We start from the raw sequence: 21,476 nt of genomic DNA, 5'->3' as shown, positions 1-21,476 counted from the left end.
CCCTTCCCTTCCCTTCTTCCCTTCCCTTCCCTTCCCTTTCCTTCCATTCCCTTCTGTTCTTCTTCCTTCCTTCTCTCCCTCCCTCGTTCTCTCCCTCCCTCCCTCCCTTTCTCTCTCTCTCTCTGTAGCTATGATAAATTCTATCAATTGATTTTTAAATGTTAAATCTACCTTGCATTCCTGGGACAAATGTACTATTTGTTGTATATGTCCATAGATTTGATTTGCTAAAATTTGTTAAGAATTCTTATATCTATGTTCATGAATAATATCTGTTTGTGTGGTTTTTTTTTCCCTTGTAATGTCCTTGTTTTGATATCAGAATAATACTGGCATCAGAATGAGTTGGAAAGAATTCCCTCTTTTCAATTTTGGGAAGAATTGGTGTACAATTGGTTTTTTTTTTTTTTTTTTTTTTAAATGTTTGGTAGAATTTCTTAGTGAAACCATCCAAGTGTGATGTTTCCTTTGTGAAAAGATTTTAACCACAAATTTAATTTCTTTAATAAATAATCTATTCAGGTTTTCTATTTATTTTTAAGTAAGCTTTGGTAGTTTGTTTTTTCAAGCAATTTGCTCATTTCATCTAAGTTGTACAATTAATTGGCAGAGTCATTTATAATATTACCTGATTATTACTTTAATATATGTAGAAGGAATCATGTTTTTTTTATCTCTCATTTCTGATATTCATGATTAGTGTCTTCTCTCTATTTGTTTCCCCATTGGTCTGACTAGAGATTTATCAATTTTACTGATCTCAGGGAACCGGGTTTTGCTTTCATTGATTTTCTCTGTTGTATTTCTATTTTTGTTTTCTTGATTTCCTCTCTAATACTTATATTTCTTCCTTTCTTCTGCTTTCATGAGGATTAATTTACAGTAGTCCTCTTTATCCATGGTTTTGCTTTCCACAGTTTCAATTAACCACAGCCAACCATGGTCTGAAAACATTACATATAAAATTTCAGAAATGAACAATTCCTAAGGTTTAGGTTGTATTCTGTCCTGAGCAGCGCATGAAACCTCATACCATCCAGTTTCATCCCGCCCTGGCTGTGAATTCGCCCTTTGCCCAGTGTCTCTGCACTGTGGGTGCTCCCTTCCTGTGAGTCACACCTGTGGACCTCGCGGGTTGTCAGATCCACTGGTCTGTCAGATCCACCGATGAGGCATCGCCAGGCTTGTGTCCCAGTCACCCTTACTTGACTTAATAATGGCTCCAAAGCACAAATGTAGTGGTGCTGGCAACTCAAATATGCCAAAGAGAAGCTGTAAAGTGTTTCCTCTAAGTGAAAACATGAAAGTTCTCAACTTAATAGGAAAAGAAAGTATGCTGAGGTTGCTAAGATTTACAGTAAGAATAAATCTTCCATCCATGAAATTGTGAAGAAAAAAAAGTTTGTGTTATTTATGCTGTTGCATTTCAAACTGCAAAAGTTATGACCACAGTGTGTGATAAGTGCTTAGCTAAGATGGAAAGGCATTAAGTTTATTGATGGATGACATGGACGGAAACATGTTCTGATTGACAGCGATCAGGATTGGCACTATCTGTGGTTTCAGGCACCCACTATAGGTCTTGGAACCTATTCTATAAAAGAAGACTGCCATACTGTTCTTTTTCTAGTTTTATAAGGTGAGGCTGAGGTCATTGATTTCAGATCTTTCTTCTTTTCTATTATAAGCATTTAGTGCTATAAATTTGGGATGGCATTTCAAAGTCTCCATATAATGAATATGGAGTGTTAAAATTGATCCGGACATTTGAAATTCTCATGTTCTACCTTTACATTTTATAGTTAAGGAAACATATTACTCAGCGTTTTACAATTAATTTATGTACCACTCTTGGTGTTTATTGAAAAAACTTCTCTTGTGAAACCAGTTTTGGAATGTTACCTATCTTTATATTCAGAGACAGACTCTGTCTGTTCTGTTTTAATCTTGTTAACTGAATCCAAAATTACATTCTAGTTACTCTTTGTGGACCTAGAACAGCCTTCAGTGAAATGCAATCCCAGTTTTCTTCTGTTAGCACAGCCTGTTTGTTCCCATCTATCCTAGGGTACAGAATTCTTGAGGAAGGGGAATTTCATTAGACATACTAAGCCAAAAGAAGATGTCACACTGAAGAAAGTGGCTGTGTGAATTCTGACCAGTAAGTTGGGAGGCACAAGGACTGAATGAGGATGGTAAATGAGTGGATGTTCACAGAAGGAGATGCTGAGATTTCACAAGAGAATAACCAGAACGTGCATGCTGGCTGTTCTTTGTTTTGGTAGCAATAACTCAACCAAAATGCTTCACATTCCAGATTATTTCAGCTGGTATATTTTGACCTTTGTCTGTATATGGTAGGCATCAGAGGTTTGAAGAATGAATGAATGAATGAATGTCATGTACTTCTGTGTGCTATTTACCTTCTATAATTCAGGACCATTCAACTTTTCTCATATCTGAAATATAGCGTAGTTTGTTTTTCTTTTTTTGGTAGAATTGGTTTAATCTGGTGTTTAAAAAAAGCTACGAATATTAATAGGACTCAAACATTAGTCAATTTCTTTTCTCACTTTGGCCCAATTTTGTAAATTTCCTCTCAGCAGAGAGGAGTAAGATTAGAAATACCAGGAATTGGATTGAAATGTGACTTAGAATCAACACATCACCCCCTTGTTGAAGTCCAGAAGAAAGGGCTGTGCAGAAGAGAACAGATGGTTGTGTTTAAGGCACTAATTTCTTCTGGCTTCCTAATTCAGCAAGGAAGAAAGGAATCAGCAGCCACAGCCTCCCCTTGGCTGCTGTGTTTTGTCATGAAAGTCAGAAACAACTGCAGTGGGCTGTCGAGGAGCTGAAGGCAGCTAAACCCTCTCTCCTTAAAAAAAAAATAATAATAATAGTCATCATTTTCCACCCTTGTTAACCAGTTTTTAGAATCTTAGTAACATTCCTATGAAACAGCAAATCAGTCGGCAGGTGAAGAAAAGTGGGCCAGGCTTCTTTGAAATCTAGCTAAGAGCAGATGGCGGGAGGGAAAGGGTTATGTGTGGTACTGCATAATGTGGTGCCCAATAACGTTAGGATGAAGACATTATTATTTTCCCTGGATGAGAAAATGTCCAGCCTGAATGCATGATTACACTGGTTAAACACTTCTCAGTAGTTTTGGACTAACTTTATATGTGCATATTTATCTGTGGGTTGACTTTTGTGAAGAGACTGAATCAAATTAGATTGTCAAGAATGATGAGGGTCAGGAAGAAATTATAGAATCCTGACCATGTGTTTGAGAAAGACAAGCAGAACTGAGTTTGGCAGACACTTCTGTTTCCTTTGTTTTAACTTCAGTCTGAGACAGTGAGACTAATTAATATACTAGATGTAATCATTTCAAACCAAGGAGCATTTTTTGGACACCTACAGTACATTGTACCTTGTTAGAATATAGAAGATTCATCATGCATTGTGCTTTGCCAAAGGGCTGTGGTTTGGAGCCCCGTGAGATAAGCTGGGCAGTTATTAGTCTGTATTTTATGAATTCCTGACATAAAAGTCAGAAAAGGCTAAACTATGTGGCCAAGACAATGAGAGCTGTGAGAGGTCAGTATAGGATGAAATTAGTGTTCTGGAGATATAGGCAGAGATTTCAGAGAGGGGTCAGTTTTGCAATAGACATTGAAGGATCTGTTTGCATATACAGAGTCTAGTATATCAAAGGGAGGCATGTGTGTATCCCAGGAACCGGGGTGAGAATCAGCAAACGCTTAGAAGCACCAATTTGCAATGTGTGATCTTAGGGTGCTAGGAAAACATATCCTGCAGTCCAGCATTGTAGTTAAGACTTCAGTCTCTGAAGTCAGAAAGCCTGGGTTCAAATCCTGGCTCTATACAGTATGTACTTGTACAAGTTAAATATTATTTAACCTCAGAATGCAGAGTGTTAAAAGTTCATAATGTGCTTTTCAACTCAGTCTATGCAAGCCACCTCTCTTGTTATTTATTGACTTATATACTTTTATCATCACAACCTGGGACGGATTTGACCTTAGGCAAGGCAGCTCTCTGCAGCTCAGGGAATCCCTGAAAAGGCTGGAGTCTGTCAAATCCCAGGAGCAGGTGTAATGAGTTCTCCATTGAGTGGGGATTGGGGCAGTGTGTCTTCATGTCCATCAAACTGACGAAACTCTCTGTGAGTTTTAAGGGTCTGTCTATGGATTCTGCCAAATTTTCTAGATAAATGTTTGTTATTATTTGCAAACAATAAGTTTTAGCTCTTCCCTTCCTATTCTTAGATCTCTTTCTTTCTTGGCAGGGAACTCCAGTGCTGTATTCGGCAGCAGTAGTGAATATTTTTCTTGTTTTTCTTATTTTTCTTGTTTCTACTCTTTAAAAGAATGCTATCAATATTTCCATATTAAGTATAATGGTTGTTATAGATTTTTCATACAGCCTGTATGGAGAGAAGAACAGCCCTATCTTTCCCTAGCTACTTGAATTTTAAAAATATTATAAATAGGTGCTGGATTTTGTCAAGTGATTTTTCTGCATTGATTTAGATATGTATTTTTTTCTTCTGTTAGTCTATTATTGTGGTGAATATAGCGATTTTTTAATGTTGTGCTATGTTTGCACTACTAATTAATCCATGACTGATCGTGATATATTACTTAAAAAAACACAATATTGTATTCAGTTGGTTAATTTTGCTTAATAGTTTTAGCATCTACATTTAAAAGCAATGGACATATCAACCTCATAAAATGATCTGGGCATTTGAACCTCTAAAAAATATTGTTGGTGGTGTTAGTGGTGGTAGAGAAGAGAGGAAGTGCTTGGTGATCATTTCAATTATTATTATTTTTTGAGATGGAGTTTTGCTCTTGTTGCCCAGCCTGGAGTGCAGTGGCACCATCTTGGCTCACTGCAACCTCCGCCTTCCGGGTTCAAGCAAATTCTCCTGCCTCAGCCTCCCAAGTAGCTAGAATTACAGGCACCTGCCACCACACTCAGCTCATTTTTGTATTTTTAGTAGAGACGGGGTTTTCCCATGTTGGCCAGGCTGGTCTGAAGCTCCTGATCTCAGGTGATCTGCCCACTTTGGCCTCCCAAAGTGCTGGGATTACAAGCATGAGCCACTGTGCCTGGCTTCAGTTTCTTTAATACTTGAGATTTTTTTTCAAGTTCTTTTTTATTCCTGGGATTTTTTATCATGTTTTCTAGATATGTATCTATTATGTTTATGTAGTTGTTCATAGTGGTTTTATAATTTTAATTTTTAAATAACAGCTTTATTTTGATATAAATACTATAAAGTTTACCATTTTAAGCGTATAGTTTGGTGATTGTTGGTTATTTGGTGTAGTTTTGCATGGATCACCACCACTGCTTCCAGAACATTCACACCACGTCCCCCCAAACCCCGAAACTAGCAGCATGGATTAGTAGTATTAAACAAACTCTGTGCCCATTCTCCCCTTTGCCAAGCCCCTAGCAACCATTAATCTATTTTTAGTCTCTGCAGATTTGCTTATTCTGGATATTTTCTTTGCTTTTTTTTTTTTTTTTTGAAATGGAGTCTTGCTCTGTCGCCAGACTGGAGTGCAGTGGCGGGATCTCAGCTCACTGCAACTTCCGCCTCCCAGGTTCAAGCAATTCTCCTGCCTCAGCCTCCCAAGTAGCTGGGACTACAGGCGAGCATCACCACGCCCAGCTAATTTTTGTACTTTTAGTAGAGATGGGGTTTCACCATGTTGGCCAGAATGGTCTTGATCTCTTGATCTCATGATCCGCCTGCCTTGGCCTCCCAAAGTGCTGGGATTACAGGCGTGAGCCACCACACCCGGCCTATTCTGGATATTTTCATATGTGTAGAATCATATAATATGTGCCTCTTGTTTCTGACTTCTGTCACTTAGTGTAATGTTTCAAGGCTCATCCATGTTGTAGCATGTGTCAGGGTTTCATTCTTTTCTATAGCTGAATGATATTTATCTTAGGATATACTGCATTTTTAAAATCCATCATCAGTTGATGGATATATGAATTATTTCCACATATTGATTATTATGAATAATGCTACTACAGTTATGTACAAGTTTTTGTGTGAATATATTTTTCAGTTCTCATGAGCGTACACCTATGAGTGAAATTTCAGAGTCATATGGTAACTCTCACTTCTTCAGGAACTGCCAAACTGTTTGCCAAAGACGTCACACCATTTTATATTCCCACCAGGAGTCTGTAAGGTCTCAATTTCTCCACCTCCTTGGGGAACACTAGTTATTGTCTGTCTTTTTGATAGCCAGCTTAGCATGTGTGAAGTGATATTCCATTGGACCTATTTTTCCAGTGATCAATGATGGTGAATATTTTACCAATGACCAATGATGGTGAGTATCTTTTCATCAACTTATTGACCATTTGTATATCTCTTCCGGAGAACCAATACCTCTCCTCAACCCTCACAACTCGCGCCTTGACTGTAAATCCCCACTTGTTCTGATTGCATTTGGAATCAAGCCCAGTTCCATGCTGGATACTTTCTTCCCTTCTTGTAATAGATTTTGAATGAAATCTATCTTTACCACTTTAACATCTGTCCAGCTCTGGTTTTCTTTAACTAAGTTCTTTGCCCATGATTTTAATTGAGATATTTGTCTTGTTCTTATTAAGTTGAAAAAATTGTTTACGTATTTGTGATAAAAGTCCCTCAACAGATACATGATTTGAAAATATCCCATTCTGTGTGTTGTCTTTTCTCTTTCTTTTTTTTTTCTTTTTTGGGAGACAGAATCTCACTCTGTTGCCCAGGCTGGAGTGCAGTGGCATGATCTCGGCTCACTGCAACCTCCACCTTCCGGGTTCAAAAGAATCTCCTGCCTCAGCCTCCCAAGCAGCTGGGACTACCGGCGCCTGCCGCCATGCCCCGCTAGTTTTTGTATTTTTAGTGCAGACGGGTTTTCACCATATTGGCCAGGCTGGTCTCAAACTCCTGACCTCGAGATCCACCCACCTCAGCCTCCCAAAGTGCTGGGATTACAGGCGTGAGTCACCGGTGTCTTTGACGCACAACATTTAAAAAAACTGTGATGACATCCAATTTATTTATATTTTTTGTCACATGTGCTTTTGGTGTCACATCTAAGAAGACATTGTTTAACTCAAGGTCACAAATATTCAAAGGCTTTTATAGTTTTAGCTGTTACATCAAGGCCTACAATACATTTTGAGTTAACTTCTGTATATGGTAGGAGGTAGGAGTCCGACTCCACTGTTTTGCATCTATTTAATTGTCCCATCATTATTTGTTGAATTGTGCTGGCATGGTTGTCAAAAATCCATTAACTACCAATGGAAGAATGTATTTATGAATTCTTAATTCTATTCCATTGATCTATATATCCATCTTTATGCCAGCACCACCCTGTCTTGATTACTGTAGCTTTACAGTAAGTTTTGAATTGGGGAGTGTGAGCTCTCCAACTTTGTTCATTGCAAGATTGTTTTGGCTAATCTGAGTCCACATGAATTTTAGAATCAGCTTGTTCCCAAGCAGTTGTTTTTTTCTTTTGATGCTATTGGAAATGAAGTTGTTTAATTTCATTTTAGATTGTTAATTGTTAGTGTTTAGAAATGCAATTGGTTTTTGTATTTTGATCTTGCATCTTGCAACCTGGCTGAACTAGTTTATTAATTCTAATTTTTGGTGGATCGGTTAGGATTATATCATCTGCAGGTAGAGAGAGTTTTATTTCTTCTTTCAAGTTTAGATGCTTCTCTCACTCTCCTCACCCCCATGACTTGTCACTTAATTGTCCTATTGTGAACCTCCGCTACAATGTCAAATGGAAGTGGCAAGGGGGGATATTCTTGTCTTGCTCCTCTTGTTCGGAGGAAAGCTTCTGATCCTCTGTGAAGCGTGCTGTTAGGGTTTTTCACAGATGGCCCTATCAGGTTGGGAAACTTCATTGCTATTCCTAGTTGTTGAATGTTTTTGTCACGAGAGGGTGTTAGATTTTGTTCAAAGCTTTTTCTGGCTCTATTGAGATGATCATAGAGTTTTTGTTTTTCCTTCTATAAATATGGTACGTTACGTTAATGGGTTTTCATCTATTAAACCAATATATCTTACTTGGTCATGGCATATATTTCTGCTACTTAATATGTCTGCCTTATATTTTTTATTTCATGTTTTTGCTTCATATTGGTAATATCTTCTCAACTTCTTAAATATACTTATCTTTCTTATTTAAAATTCCTGGTTCATACATTCCAATATTTTTGTGTCTCTTGGTTTTGTGCCCGTTGCCTACAAGAATGTCAGTGCTCTGGACTAAAACAGGAACACTGAGCAAGGGATTTGATATAGAAGGAAAGATAGTGGTTCTTTCTGGAAGTATAGACAGTCCCCCACTTACAATGTTTCAACTTAACAATTGTATGACTTTATGAGAAAACGATACACCTACCGTAGAAGTCATACTTCAGTACAGTATTTAATAATTCACATGAGATTGTTGACAGTATATTATAAAACAGGCTTTCTGGTAGATGATTTTTGCCAGCTGTAGGCTAATGTAAGTGTTCTGAGTATGTGTAAGGTAGGCCAGGCTAAGCTGTGGTGTCGGGTAGGTTAGGGGTATCAAATGCATTTCGATTTAGTTGATGCATTTCAATTTCAGTTTACCGCAGGCTTATGGGGAGAAATCCCATCGTGAGTCAAGGAGCGTCTGTACTGAGTTTCAGTAGGGTGGTCGGATAGCTGAAGGGCAAGGTTGCGAAGGTGGTTAGGAAGAGGAGAAGGAAAGTTGGGAGGGGAGGGAAAGATAAGATTCCGAGAAATGAAAACTGGCAGTTGAAGAGCTTGAGAGCTGGAAGGCATTAGAGCAGTGCCCCTGCCAAAAGTGGGCTTCCTTCACGCCCAGCACCTCCCAGCCTACTGACTTCCTTCACGCCCAGCACCTCCCAGCCTACTGGCTTCCTTCACGCCCAGCACCTCCCAGCCTACTGTTTCCAGGTTGCCGGCAGGTTGGCCTTGGGACTGCTTCTCCCTGATTTTGCCTCTCACTGAAGTGCTATCCGGCTGAAGCCAGAAGACAGCTCACTCCGTCTGGTTTATTTTCCTGCCAATCTGGGATTGGCAGCCACCAGGGAGAGAGGGGAGAGTTAAAAGGAGAGGAAAAGAAAGCCGCGATTTTTTAAAATCCGTTTTCTTAGGAAGCACTGGGGGAGCTGGTGAAAAAGCTAATGCCCAAAACTCTATCCCTAGTAATTCTTATGACTCAGTCAGAAACCTGGCTTTTAAAAAAACTCCCTGTGATTCTGAATAGGTGATCCAGGCATCAAACTGAGAGAGAATGGAAAGGAAAGGACTCTTGCAGTCTGACCTCTGGCAGTCTCCTCTCAACTGTCCCGAGGATGGGGCGCTCTGTGTGCCCTCACCTCTAGAAGCATAAACCTCTGCCTGTGTTTCTCTCTGGTTCCTCTCTGGTCCCTCTAGTTGAGGGAGAGGCATGACATGGAGCTCTGGGTGCTTCTGGGGGTGCTGGGTACTTGCATTAGTCCAGTTTTCACCCTGCTGACAAAGACATTCCTGAGACTGGGTAATTTATCAAGAAAAAGAGGTTCTACATGGCTGGGGAGGCCTCACAATCATGGCAGAAGGCAAAAGCATACCTTACATGGTGGCAGGCAAGAGAGAATGAAAGCCAAGCAAAAGAGCTTTCCCCTTATTAAACAATCAGATCTTGTGAGACTTATTCACTACCATGAGAACAGTATGGGGGAAACTGCACCACGATTCAATTATCTCCCACCAGGTCCCTCCCACAACACGTGGGAATTATGGGAGTCACAATTCAAGGTGAGATTTGGGTGGGGACACAGCCAAACCATATTAGTATTGATTAAATACTGATAATACATTTCCAAAATACATAATCCAGCCTCTCTAGCCAGGTGGTTGAGTAGAGGATGCATTACAATTTAAAATAAAGGTCCTGCAACTCAAAAAATCTTCTACTCAACCACCTAGCTAGAGATAATGGATTATGTATTTCAGAAATTCCTTGTTTTTCTTTAATCCTGCCATCAATTGAAAGCAACCTGCAAACAGACTGAAATCTGGGTCTTTGAGTAGGCAAACAGAAAAATTGAAAAGCAGGTGGGGGTTGAGCTGCAGGTGATAATGGAATTGCAGCTGGCAGCATGTACCTGCTTCCTCTAAGGCCTGTATAGCTGGATTAAATAAAACAAATATTGCTGGAATAATCAAACATGCTTTGGAGTACTCAACTGTGTTTGGGGACTCAGAAAGATGGGATTCAAAAGAAAAAATTTCTGTTTTCCCGTCATTAGGTGAAACAAAGCTACTCACCTATTTTTCTACAATATTATTGCTGGCCCCAGCTGCATTGGTGAGAGAATTTTCAGTCCTGCCCCACTTCCACTGGGTAATTTTCTGGGCAAAAAACTGACTCAAGGATGGGGAGAGCAACATTAGTATAGAGATGGGAGAGATAGATATACTGTTCTGTGCACATTATTTTACACTGAGAAATGTTCTTTATAGAATTCACTGATTACTTTTTTCAGGTTATAAATGTTATGTATTCCTAGATGTATTTTTTGAAAATAATGTGGATAAAAAATCTTCAAAAATAAAGTCACATTTTAAGTGCGCCCTAGGAATTTGACTTTTAAAATATAATTTGCTGAGAGATAGAGAATCCCTTTGTTCAGCAAGTACTCTACTATTTTATTTGTTTAGTTAATCCAACTTTTTCTTCTATTATTACTTTGTTTAAAGGGAGATTTGTTTGTGTTCTGTAATCTGACTTACCTAGCTACTTAAATAGTTAACAAGTATTTAAAGAGGAACAGCCCTGTGCAGAATATTTAAAGGTGTGTTATGGGGTTGGATCAAGAGAAATGGAAGATTCACTCAAAATAACAGAGTTCAGTTTGAGAATAATTAATGGTACATGCTACAAAGTATAAAATAATAGGATAAAAGAGAATCTAATGTAAAATGTTGTACAGAATAATGAGGTGATCAGAGTAGGTTGGGGGAGTTCCAGGGAGCCTTGTTGCAGCTGTTGACCTCATTGAGGTTGTCTGAGGGACTGCTCTGCTTGCCTTGTCATTCACATAAGGGTGGGGACTCTTGCCCCTTGTTTTTTCCCACAGACTAAACCTCACTCGAAATAGGTGGCTATCCATTCACGTGTGATCTCTGTGTCACCCCTCTCGGTGGTCCCAGGAGATCCAGCCATGCCTCCCGCCCCTCTGTCCAGATGCTTCAGTGGCCTGACTTACCCTTACCAGTGGCCATCAGCGGACACTCAGGGAGAGAGCAAATACCACTCCTCCAGTACTTTCAGTAGGAATAGCTGAGGCTGCTTGGGAGGGCTGGAGCGACAGGAAAAGGGCTCTCTCAAGTTCTGAAAAGAGAATCCTCCACCAGATCAAATTTCGACCCCTAAGTTTGTTCAGCTGTATGGTCCAAATTCAGACTAGGTCTTCACCCAATCTGAGATTTCCTCACATGAGATGTCAGGAAAGGCTTTCTGCAGAGCAAATGTCCCCTCCACCCACCCATCTGCAGCCGGGTGTGTGCTGCATGGCAGCCTTCCCGAAACATAGTATGGATTTAAAAAATTTGTTTATTTTGTTTCTCAACCACTTTATCATGTATTTTAAATTTATTTTGTAATGTCTTGTTTTTAAATATTGCTGCTATCCTTGTTATCCTTCCCACTGTTTTTATCGCTGATTTATTTTGTGAAAGTTGTACGCTAATGTTCTATTTTATGTCAAAATCAAAAGTATTTAATGAAATACTAGTTGTATTTAGTGTGGTTATGGAATCAGCTGGAAACCCAAAACAAACAGTGATTGTACAGCAGGCTGGACCCAGGAGGTCAGGTTCATTTTGTTACATGTGCAATAAACTCACGACTTTATAAAAAAAAAAAGAAAGAAATCAGTGGCTATCACACTAGTCTTTGCCCTTGCCAGTGGTGGGGTTAATTTTTGGCCTCCACACAGTGCTATTTTTATAAAGTGCTATAATTTTTCTTAGTCCAGCCACAAATTTTACAGAAGAAACCCGAGATGTTGTAAACTGCAGCCCAGGATTGGCTCATGTTGTTTAAGATTCCATATTTCAGAAGGATTTGATAGCTTTGTTACCTCACATTACCCAGTCTTCTCTGACTTTAATCACTGATCACACTGGCTTTATGTTTTCCCTTATCCCTAACTTTAACTTCTCTTCAAGGACTTTCTGGGGAAATAGCACTTTTCCCCCAAAACAGCAAATAGAGGCCTAGATGAGCCCGTGTTCTTTTATTTCTCGTGTGACTCTGTTTAAAATGCACAGACATCATGGAGACATATTTAGCTCTGTACTGAACACCACAGAAAACTGTTCCTCCAGGCTTTGGTGGGAATTTAATTTTTTGAGTTGCAGGACTTTTATTTAAAATTGTAATGCATCAGTGTAGTCACTTGTGTAGGCAGACAGCCACATAGATGATTACAAACATGCTTCCACAATCACGGGCACTGCATATCCCACTGTACATGATTTTTTCTCCAGCAAAATTGGCTTTTCCTAATACTTTTATGATAAGTTTTCTTCATTTTAAATACTATTTTAAACATATTTTGGAAGAAACGAAGTGACCTAATTCTAGAAACATTGAGACTACCTTTTTTTGCTTTTGGAAATTGAACTGATTGTTGTGTAGAAGAAGAAAGACCCCAGGAGAACATCAAGTGTAGATGGATGGCATATACATTAGTCAGCCTAGGCTGTGTCATAACAAGATACCAGATTTGGGGGCTTAACCAACACACATTTATTTTGTTGCTGTTTTGGAGGCTAGAAGTCCATGATCAAGGTGCCAGTAGAGTTGGTTTCTGGCGAGGGCTCTCTCCTGGCATGTAGACAGCTGCCTTCTTGCTGTATCCTCACATGGCCTTTTCCCTGTGCACATGGACAGAGAGCGCAAGCGAGCACAATCTCTGGTGTCTCTTCCCTTTCATATAAAGACACCAGTCCTATCAGTTGGGGCCCCACCCTTGTGACTTCACCTAACCTTAATTACTTCCTGACAGACCCTGCTTCCAGATACAGTCACATTGGGGATTAGGGTTGCAACACAATTCAGTCCAGAATAAAACAAACGTCCATGATCCTATAATTAAAAGCTAAGTCATGACACCTTCAGCCACAGAAGCCTATATATCTGACCACAGGTTAAAGGACACTTTACCGAGCTAGTATCTAGTGGATCCCTGATTCTTGGAAACAGTAGAGGAGTTAACGCTGCCTTGTTCCAAACCTCTCTTCCTCAACACACTGCCTCCGTTTGAGCTGTGGACTCTGCAGCAAGACAACTGCTACTCTGAATCTCCTCTTTTGCACTAGTTGCAGGAAACCTTCAGTTTCTTCAGAGCTTATGCTTCAACTGCAGTCCATCAACTCATCTACTGAGAGGTTTCCTCCACCGTGCACTCTGTCAAATGCCTGTGGGCACTGCCACTTAGGACTGTCTCTGGTCTGCGGGCTCCCTTGCCCCTCTCTGAGCTGTACTGCAGCCATGGAGTTTAGAGATGGAAGTAGATCTGTGAGGCTTTCAATTTCATTTTTTGAATGCAAAGGGATCTGTAACAGCATATTTCAAATGTACACAACACTTTTACACAATGGTCTTAATTCTTCAAGGGTCTTGGGTTCTTGTTCTGAGGTTGACTTATTCTTTCCTTCACATGTTGAATCACTGAAATGACAAATCTTTATTGAGCACCAGCCATGTGTCAGGCATTGTGATAGATTTTGAGGATACAACAGTGAAACCAACAGATATAATCCCTGTTTGCTGAAAACTTGTAAGTTGTGGGATCTTGAGAAAATCTCTTGGTCTTTCTGGGACATGTTTTCCTCTATTAGAATGATAAATCATCAGTATTAGAATGAATCTTTAAAATGATGATTTTTCCTTCTGATTATTGGAATGATTTGGTCTTCTAAGTAATCTAAAATTTCAAAAATACATTAATAAGAACACTTAAAATCACTCATAATCCATATAAACAATGCTAATCCTTTTGTATGTTTCTTCCTAGATCTTTGCCTTGTATATGCATACAGATGCATACACATTTTTGTTTAAAAATGTACATTCTGATTAGAAACTGCCTTTTAAAATTTATACATTTATATTTATGTCATTGAATATTATTATTATGTTTGCCAGTGGCTCTTTGGTATCTATTATATGGATATATTATAATATTTATCCCTCTTGTTTTAGGGCATTTAACTTATTTTCCCATGTTTACTATTATAAATAAATGGCAATACATGTCTCCGATTGTTTCCTTAGAATACATTCAAAGAAGTAGGATTGTTGAATTAAACAAGTTTTTGCTTTGGATATATATTGCAAAATTTCCATCCAGGAAGCTTGTATCAATTTACATGCCTATTATCTATCTATGTACACAAGTGCTAGCTTTTTCTGCATCTTCAACCAATATGGATATGCATATTTTGTAAATCCTTGCCAATTTGATGGGTGAAAGAAACACATTTTTTAAATTAAACAGTTTAAGGTAGCATTTGGATGAATTTCTTTTTGTAAGTCTTTTAACTATTAGTATTTCTAAATTCCTGTTTCTATCCTTTGTCTATCTTAATGTTTCTTTCTGAGTAAATTTGTGAGGACACTTTTGATCTCAAAGATAGTAAGCCATTTTCTTTTACGTGCTGCAAATATTTTTCCTACTTTGTGGGTTGTTTCTGATATATAGGTATTTCAGATTGAAAACACTTATTTTTTTGGAGCCAGGTCCATCAGTCTTCCTTTTTTTTCTTTCTTTGCTTAGAAAACTTTCCCATCACAAGGTTAAATATATTTTCTTAGTTTTCTTTCGGTCCCAAATTACTGAATCTATTTTGGGACTTTCTATTATATTCCATGTATTTGTTTATTCTGCCATTAAAGCCATATTACATTTGTTCTGGTTTTTCATGTATAAGATCTTTAATTTCTTTTTTTCTTGTTTTACTTTTTATTCTAAGCGTTCTAGAAATTGCTCTATCTTGACTTCTACATAGATCTGCCGTGTTGATTTTGCTATTAAACTGAAAGACCTTCAAAATTAAGCTATGATGTTTTAAATTTCCACTCTGTATTAACTCAGACCCTAATACCTTATCTCAATCTGTTGTCTTATCTCATCTTTCAGCTTTTACCCTGTTGATATTTTCTTGAATTAAATGAGAAAAAACATATGCCATTCAAAACTTCTACTTATTGTAGTAAATATTTTGCAAACAATTGCTTAATTTCCTTGAGAGTTTCTCAAAAGTCTTCTTTCATATTTTTTTCACAGTTTTTTTATAGATGCCACTAATCTTTGGCAGAGCAGAAGGTTATTAAGACCAGCCATGTGTCCCTGCTATGTGTGGTTGGCCTTGGATCTTTCCATCGTCTGCCTAAATCCTTTTAGGATCTTCTGATCTGATTTTAGCACTATTTCAGTAGCCCAGTGGCCTGGGCAGGAGGCCTCGGACCTGGAACCGCGGGATCTTCCAGCAGAGGAGTTTGACTTCTTCCTTCCCTGTGTTGGTGAAGCCTTCCTTTAGGGACCAGTTTTCTCTTCCTAGAGTTTTAGTTCACCCATCTTTCACTCCAGGTACAGGGAGTTTCTGTGCCCAGTGTTCTTCCCCTGGCAAATAAGGGAAGATACATCCATTTGGAAAAGAGTTCCATTCATTAGAGGGAATCCCCAACACTTGTGGTTTTCTATTTGGCTTCTCTGCATTTAACCCTGCCTCCTAGTGAGGCCATGCTGCACCTTTTCCAGGGCTCATCCCTGGGGCCCTCAGTGAAGGGATGCTCCCTGGGGTTCTGCTAGGATTCCCTTTCATTTCATCCTGTGTGATGGAGTCCCTCATCTTGCATCAGTGGTTGTTTTGCAGGAATCCCAGTGTGCTAGACGTTTGGTGTTTGCTGTCCTTTCCCTATTGGCTCCTCTTCTCCCCGGAATGACGTCAAATGTGGTGGCATGTGAGAATCAATTTTTGTTCCAGGTTTTCCTGTTTTATTGAGGTCCTTGGCTTATTTTAGCTGGTTGCTAGAAGAGGTATAATTAGATCCCTCTGATGAAATAAGATGGTGGAAGACTTATCTAGGAAATCAGAAATGGATCTTTAAGTTTATTTGAGATAGCACCTCTCCTGCCAGCCTCACAACTGTGATTCCGGGATGAAATGAGATGATGATCCTGGAAGGACTGTAAAGACTGCCTGAAGCATTATGCAAATATAAGGTTGCTTTGTTATTGCCACATTTTATGATACCAGAAATCAGTAGCCCTGCCGGAAGCAAATTTGAGTTGTGAATTTTTTTGAGGCATGCATGATAATGGAAGATGGTTATTTAGATGAGGCAAAAAGCCATTCTATTTCTATGTGTTTCGCCTCCTTCTTTCACAGCAATACATCTGAAATAGAGGTTTGTCTTGTTCTTTATTCCCCCAAAGAGAAGGCTGGCCTGAATTTCCATTTTAGACTATTTCCTTGAGTGCCAAGAGATTGTTTCAGCAAAAGAAACTAATCTTCAGATAGGTCTGTCCCTGCACAATGCCTAGGATCGGGGGCAAAGGCTTTAATTAAAATGGAAGAGTTGGTAATTTCTGGTCGATCTGGGAAGCTTAAAGTTGATGTGTTTTGAATGAAAGCAATGACTTTTGCTCAAAATGCAAATATTAATGCAAAAAAGAGCCTGGGATTGACTCTCAGTGCGATTGGAAGAGATTGTTATTTCTTTTTCATGTCTTTTCCCTTAATGTAATGGTTCTTTTTTTTCTCCTGAAACTCTGTAATATATACATTTAACATGTGGGTATTTTTTTCTCCTTGAAGTTCTTTTCACTTGGCAGTTTTCCTGTCTTTTCAGACTCTTAAGAGCAGTGGAAATTTTGGTACTAATAAACCTTGGAAAAAGTAATAAGGATGTGTTGTTGCTTGTGTTTATTTGGATGATGTAAGAGCCAGTTTCAGATGTGTCTTTTCCTCTAGCCCTTCGCAGTGTAGTTGTGTGTATAGCTTAGGCCTCCCCATCCTCCAGTCTCTATTTATACACAGAAAGTGAAAGTGACACTTATGTACCCTGGCATTTGTATGTACTAAAAACAAGTTTTAAAATTGGAAGTAGCATGTATTGCTCTTGGGTTAAGAAGGCTCATCTAATACCAAGTCCTCCAATGAAACAAAAATGCATTTTGAATGTTAATAAGACATTAACAAGGGTAGATGGAAATGTGGTCAATTATAGCAGTATATGTTAATAACATTTCTGATCAGTGATGCTTTTACTAATTACAATAATTGTGGGTAAAAGTGTACATAAATCAAAATCAAAATGGCTTAAACATTGCAAAATTATTATTATTATATTTATGTTATTGGCAAATTTGTTATAAAAATAAAAAATGAAAGCCAATCATACTCCACGTATCCTAAGAAATCATGTTTTTTTTTCTTTTTCTTTTCTACCTGTGTTATCTACTTATGCACTTTTATGTAATTGTAGTCATAGTATCTGTGCAGTTTTGAGTTTAGCATTTTTCTTTCAATATTCATTATATATGTATGTACATATATATGTATATATATAACATGCATTTAAAAACCTTTATATATATATATGTGAGTGTGTGTGTGTATATGTGTGTGTGTGTATATATATATGTAAAGGTTCCCTCACCCCCAATTCTCCGTTTAACATAGGGCATGCCACGGCTGCTTTATCCAGCCTTCTGTTGTTAAATCTGCAGTTGTCTCACTAATTTTTTGTTCCTATTTAGGTAATGCTGCAATGGACATCTTTGTTTCAATTATTTTAACTTTCTTGTTTTAGGAAAGTTTTTGTTCATTTGTTTGTTTTTTAGAATAAATTGAAAGGAGTGAGATTACTGTGCCAAATCCCAAAGAATTTCCAGTAGGTACGGGGTAGAAAGGAGCCAGTTAGAGGAAGACACTGTGTCTCAGAGAGCCTCATCTAGAGAGAGAGGTGAGAAAGCCGGGAAGAAAGGAAAGGGTGGCTGAGGTGGGCAGCTCACCTGAGGCCAGGAGTTACAGACCAGCCTGGCCAACATGGTGAAACCTCGTCTCTACTAAAAATAGAAAAACTACCTAGGCATGGTGGCGCACTCCTATAATCCCAGCTACCAGGGAGGCTGAGGCAGGGGAATCGCTTGAACCTGGGAGGTGGAGGTTGCAGTGAGCTGAGATTGTGCCATTGCACTCCAGCCTGGGTGACAGAGTGAGCAGAATGAGACTGTCACAAAAAAAAAAAAAAAAAAAAAAAAAAGAGAGGGAGAGAGAGAAAGAAAGGGAGGAAGAAAGGGAGGGAGGGAGGCAGGGAGGGAGGGAAGGAGGAAGGAAGGAGGGGGCTTCCTGGCAGGTCTCCATCCTCAGGTGCCACAGGCCTAGGTTGGAGGCAGGGCAAGCTGTAGAAACCCCAGGAAGGATCTGCAGGGAACCTCTTTCCCTTTGTCAACCAACGTAATTTGGAAGCAGCTTTGGATTTGAGTCAGGCTAATCCGGAATGTGACTCCACACTCCTCCCCCTGAGAAGTCTGCAGATTTTCACTTCCTGCTGGAAGTTGTGGGCAGGGAAGGCATTGGATCTGGTCCAGGCACCCTGGGGAAAGCAAAGAGAGGGAAAAAAGGTGCCCAGGCCAAAGGAATGCTGCTAAATGATGAACGAGGGAGGATGCCTCCGCCATCATTCCAGAATCAGGTGGTATTTGCCAAAGCTCTGATTTCCCTCACCGTAAACCATAGGCAAGGGCACTGCTTGCGGTGTAGCCATTCCTTCTCCCGCCAAAACTGGGGGTGGGGGGAGGGCCTGAGGGAGGAAAACAGGCCTGTACTGATCAAAATCACTAATAAGCCTCAAATCCCAACATCTCACATCACTAACAGCTTCATATCAGAGCTTGGCATTTATTTTCCTAATGGTTCAACTAGTTTGTCTAAGTGTAATGAAACAACTCAGTGAACTCTGCCTGTACTAGAAGGTCTTTTGAAAAGAAATGGAATACTTTAGATTAAGAGCGGGGGAGAAAGAAAAACGACAAAACAGCCACAAACCAGGCCACGTGATGAGATTTCCAGTTTTGCCATAATTTCATTCTCTGGAAATCCAGAGCTTTAGGAGGTGGATAATGCAGGGAATGTGAAAAGAAGCTCTTCTATGGTAACAAATGCAAAATGGAAAATCCACTTTAGCCACGTTTGAGCTCACATTGTTCCCACTTGTTTTTCCACCCATTATCATCTGTGTGCTTTTTCACCAGCTCAGGCTCTGTCCACAGTCAGCATCTTGCAGTTTAGATGTTCCTTTTTATTCTTTTGACTGCAGTAGTAGTCCCAATATAAAGATGACTCCTTCCTTACCTCTAAAATAACCTCAGCAAAATGGCAGAAAATAGGTACAGATGTTAGTAAGCTGCAAATTTATTTGCAAAGAGAAAAATATAAGCCTGCACGGTCATTTTCAAAAACATGTAGAAGCCACATAATAATATTGACTCATCTACATGTCTCTCTTAAGAAATCTAGACAAAGAAAAAAAAAAAAAACCTCCAGATGACCTTTGATTAAAACCTACTATGTAACCTAGAAATGGTGCTGTAAGTGTTAACAATATATTTCCAAGTCACATTTCAGTACTTTTACACATCTGTAAAAATTTTTCATGTTTCATTGTCACTTTTAAACTCATTTAAAGGCCTTAAAAGTGTTCAGGAATTGTCTAAAAGCATGGTCTTCTTGCTCCAGGCAGAATACAGGATTTAAGAAAGTGATGAATGAAGAAAATGGACAGGAAGGATTTACAATTTATCCTGTAAACAAGGTGCAACCTGCTGTGTGTTCTCTGAACATCACTTTGCCTTCGTGGCTGATTCACAAAAGTAAACCAACATCCAGGAGATGGGCTAGGATGCAACTGTAAATAAAGTCATAGTGGAACAAAAGCCTGGAAAAGAAGGAAGTAACCTCTGAGTAAAGGAAAAGGAAGGGGTATTGGAATTAGGGAACAACAGATTCGAGAGGCGATGCAGTCAACAGCGAGAAATGTTTAATATTACACACATTGCAATTTTTCATGTGCAATGTCTCATTTGATTCTTACGACACTCTAGCAAATATTGTGGTATTCATTTTGTACATGGAGAAAATGAGACTTATTTTGATATAAACACATTCCAATAAGAGACTGGCCTAATATCAGACAGCTAGGAAGTGGTAGAGCTGGAACCCAGATTCTGAATGTCTGATGACTGTTAGTGTTCTTTTCACACTTCCATCCTGCCTCAGGTAGAAACTTGAAGTTAGAACTGCTGTATTCTTTAAACGTGATGGGAATCCGGGATGAAACTCTCCGTTGAGCAAAGTAGAGGAAATAGGGAACAAAGAAAGCATCAGTTTCTCCATGCTGGGCATGGACCAGTCAGTATAGCCAGAAATCAACAATCCTGCTAATTCCAAAGAACACGGGTCTCTATTTGCTCAACTGCATCATCTGCTGGCAGGTAGCTTAGGCTGTGGTCAGTCCGCAGACTGACATACAATTGTCTTTAGTTTGCTAATGATATCTGACTTAGAGAATCCCATCCCTTTTGATAGCTTACCAATGAAGCCTGTGTGTGGGAGAGCCGTGAGAAAAGGCTTCTATTGGGGGTGAGGTGTACCAGGCTCCCAGAGAGGCATTGTCCCCAGACCCTGAGGGTAGGGCAGCAGTAGTGAGAGAGATCACTGTGCCTCTTCTCAACACAATTGATCCTCATGTTATTTCCTTTGCTTATTTGTTTTTATTTTTGAGGAAAATTAAATATAGTATATTATCCACCCTAGGCTAAATGATTTCAATGCCTCACCTTCTTCATTACTGTGTTTTCTCATCTTGAAATTACACTGGCTTTACAACTTGGGGCAAGCCACTTAACCTATCTGAAACTACATCCTACATCCCTCACAGGAGTATGCAGAAGTGTCTTCTACTGAAAATACATTTCTTTTTGCATTTGTGGGCACAGGCTAGGTTTCAAAGGATTTGAAATGGCTTCTCTTTTACAGTATCTGCTTCTGCTTTTCCTTCTCAGAGTCGAAAACATGCAAGCAAAGTCCGACTGTATTACATGCTTCACCCCAGGGATGGAGGGTGTCCTGCCAAGAGGCTCCGGTCAGAAAATGTGAGTATCTGGTGCCATGTGATATCCTCAGATGATTTGTTCTGTGTACTGAGAACTTTGCAGGTGTAGGAATTGTAGTCTAGTCCAGATTCGTAGAAAAGCTGAGTGAGTAGAAATAGTTCTCATTACATATTACAGATATTATAATATATGAAGAGTTTTTTTTTTTTTTTTTTTTTTTTTTTTTTTTTTTTTTT

At 39.1% G+C, this 21,476-nt stretch overlaps 1 protein-coding gene across 1 annotated transcript in view; it reads left to right on the top strand.

The window, feature by feature from the left end:
- ZMAT4 (zinc finger matrin-type 4) overlaps positions 1 to 21,476 on the top strand; it is a 380,154-nt gene that overhangs the window by 120,593 nt on the left and 238,085 nt on the right. Inside the window, exon 3 of the mRNA XM_017885308.1 lies at positions 21,190 to 21,279. Coding sequence (XP_017740797.1) covers positions 21,190 to 21,279 — 90 coding nt within the window. The remainder of the gene's footprint in view (positions 1 to 21,189; positions 21,280 to 21,476) is intronic.

Source organism: Rhinopithecus bieti, unplaced genomic scaffold (genome assembly GCF_001698545.2).
Source record: "Rhinopithecus bieti isolate Rb0 unplaced genomic scaffold, ASM169854v2 scaffold_13689, whole genome shotgun sequence".
In the NCBI taxonomy this organism is placed as follows: domain Eukaryota; kingdom Metazoa; phylum Chordata; class Mammalia; order Primates; family Cercopithecidae; genus Rhinopithecus; species Rhinopithecus bieti.
Note: the sequence above shows the minus strand (reverse complement) of the source record. Positions and strands in the feature narration are given on the sequence as shown.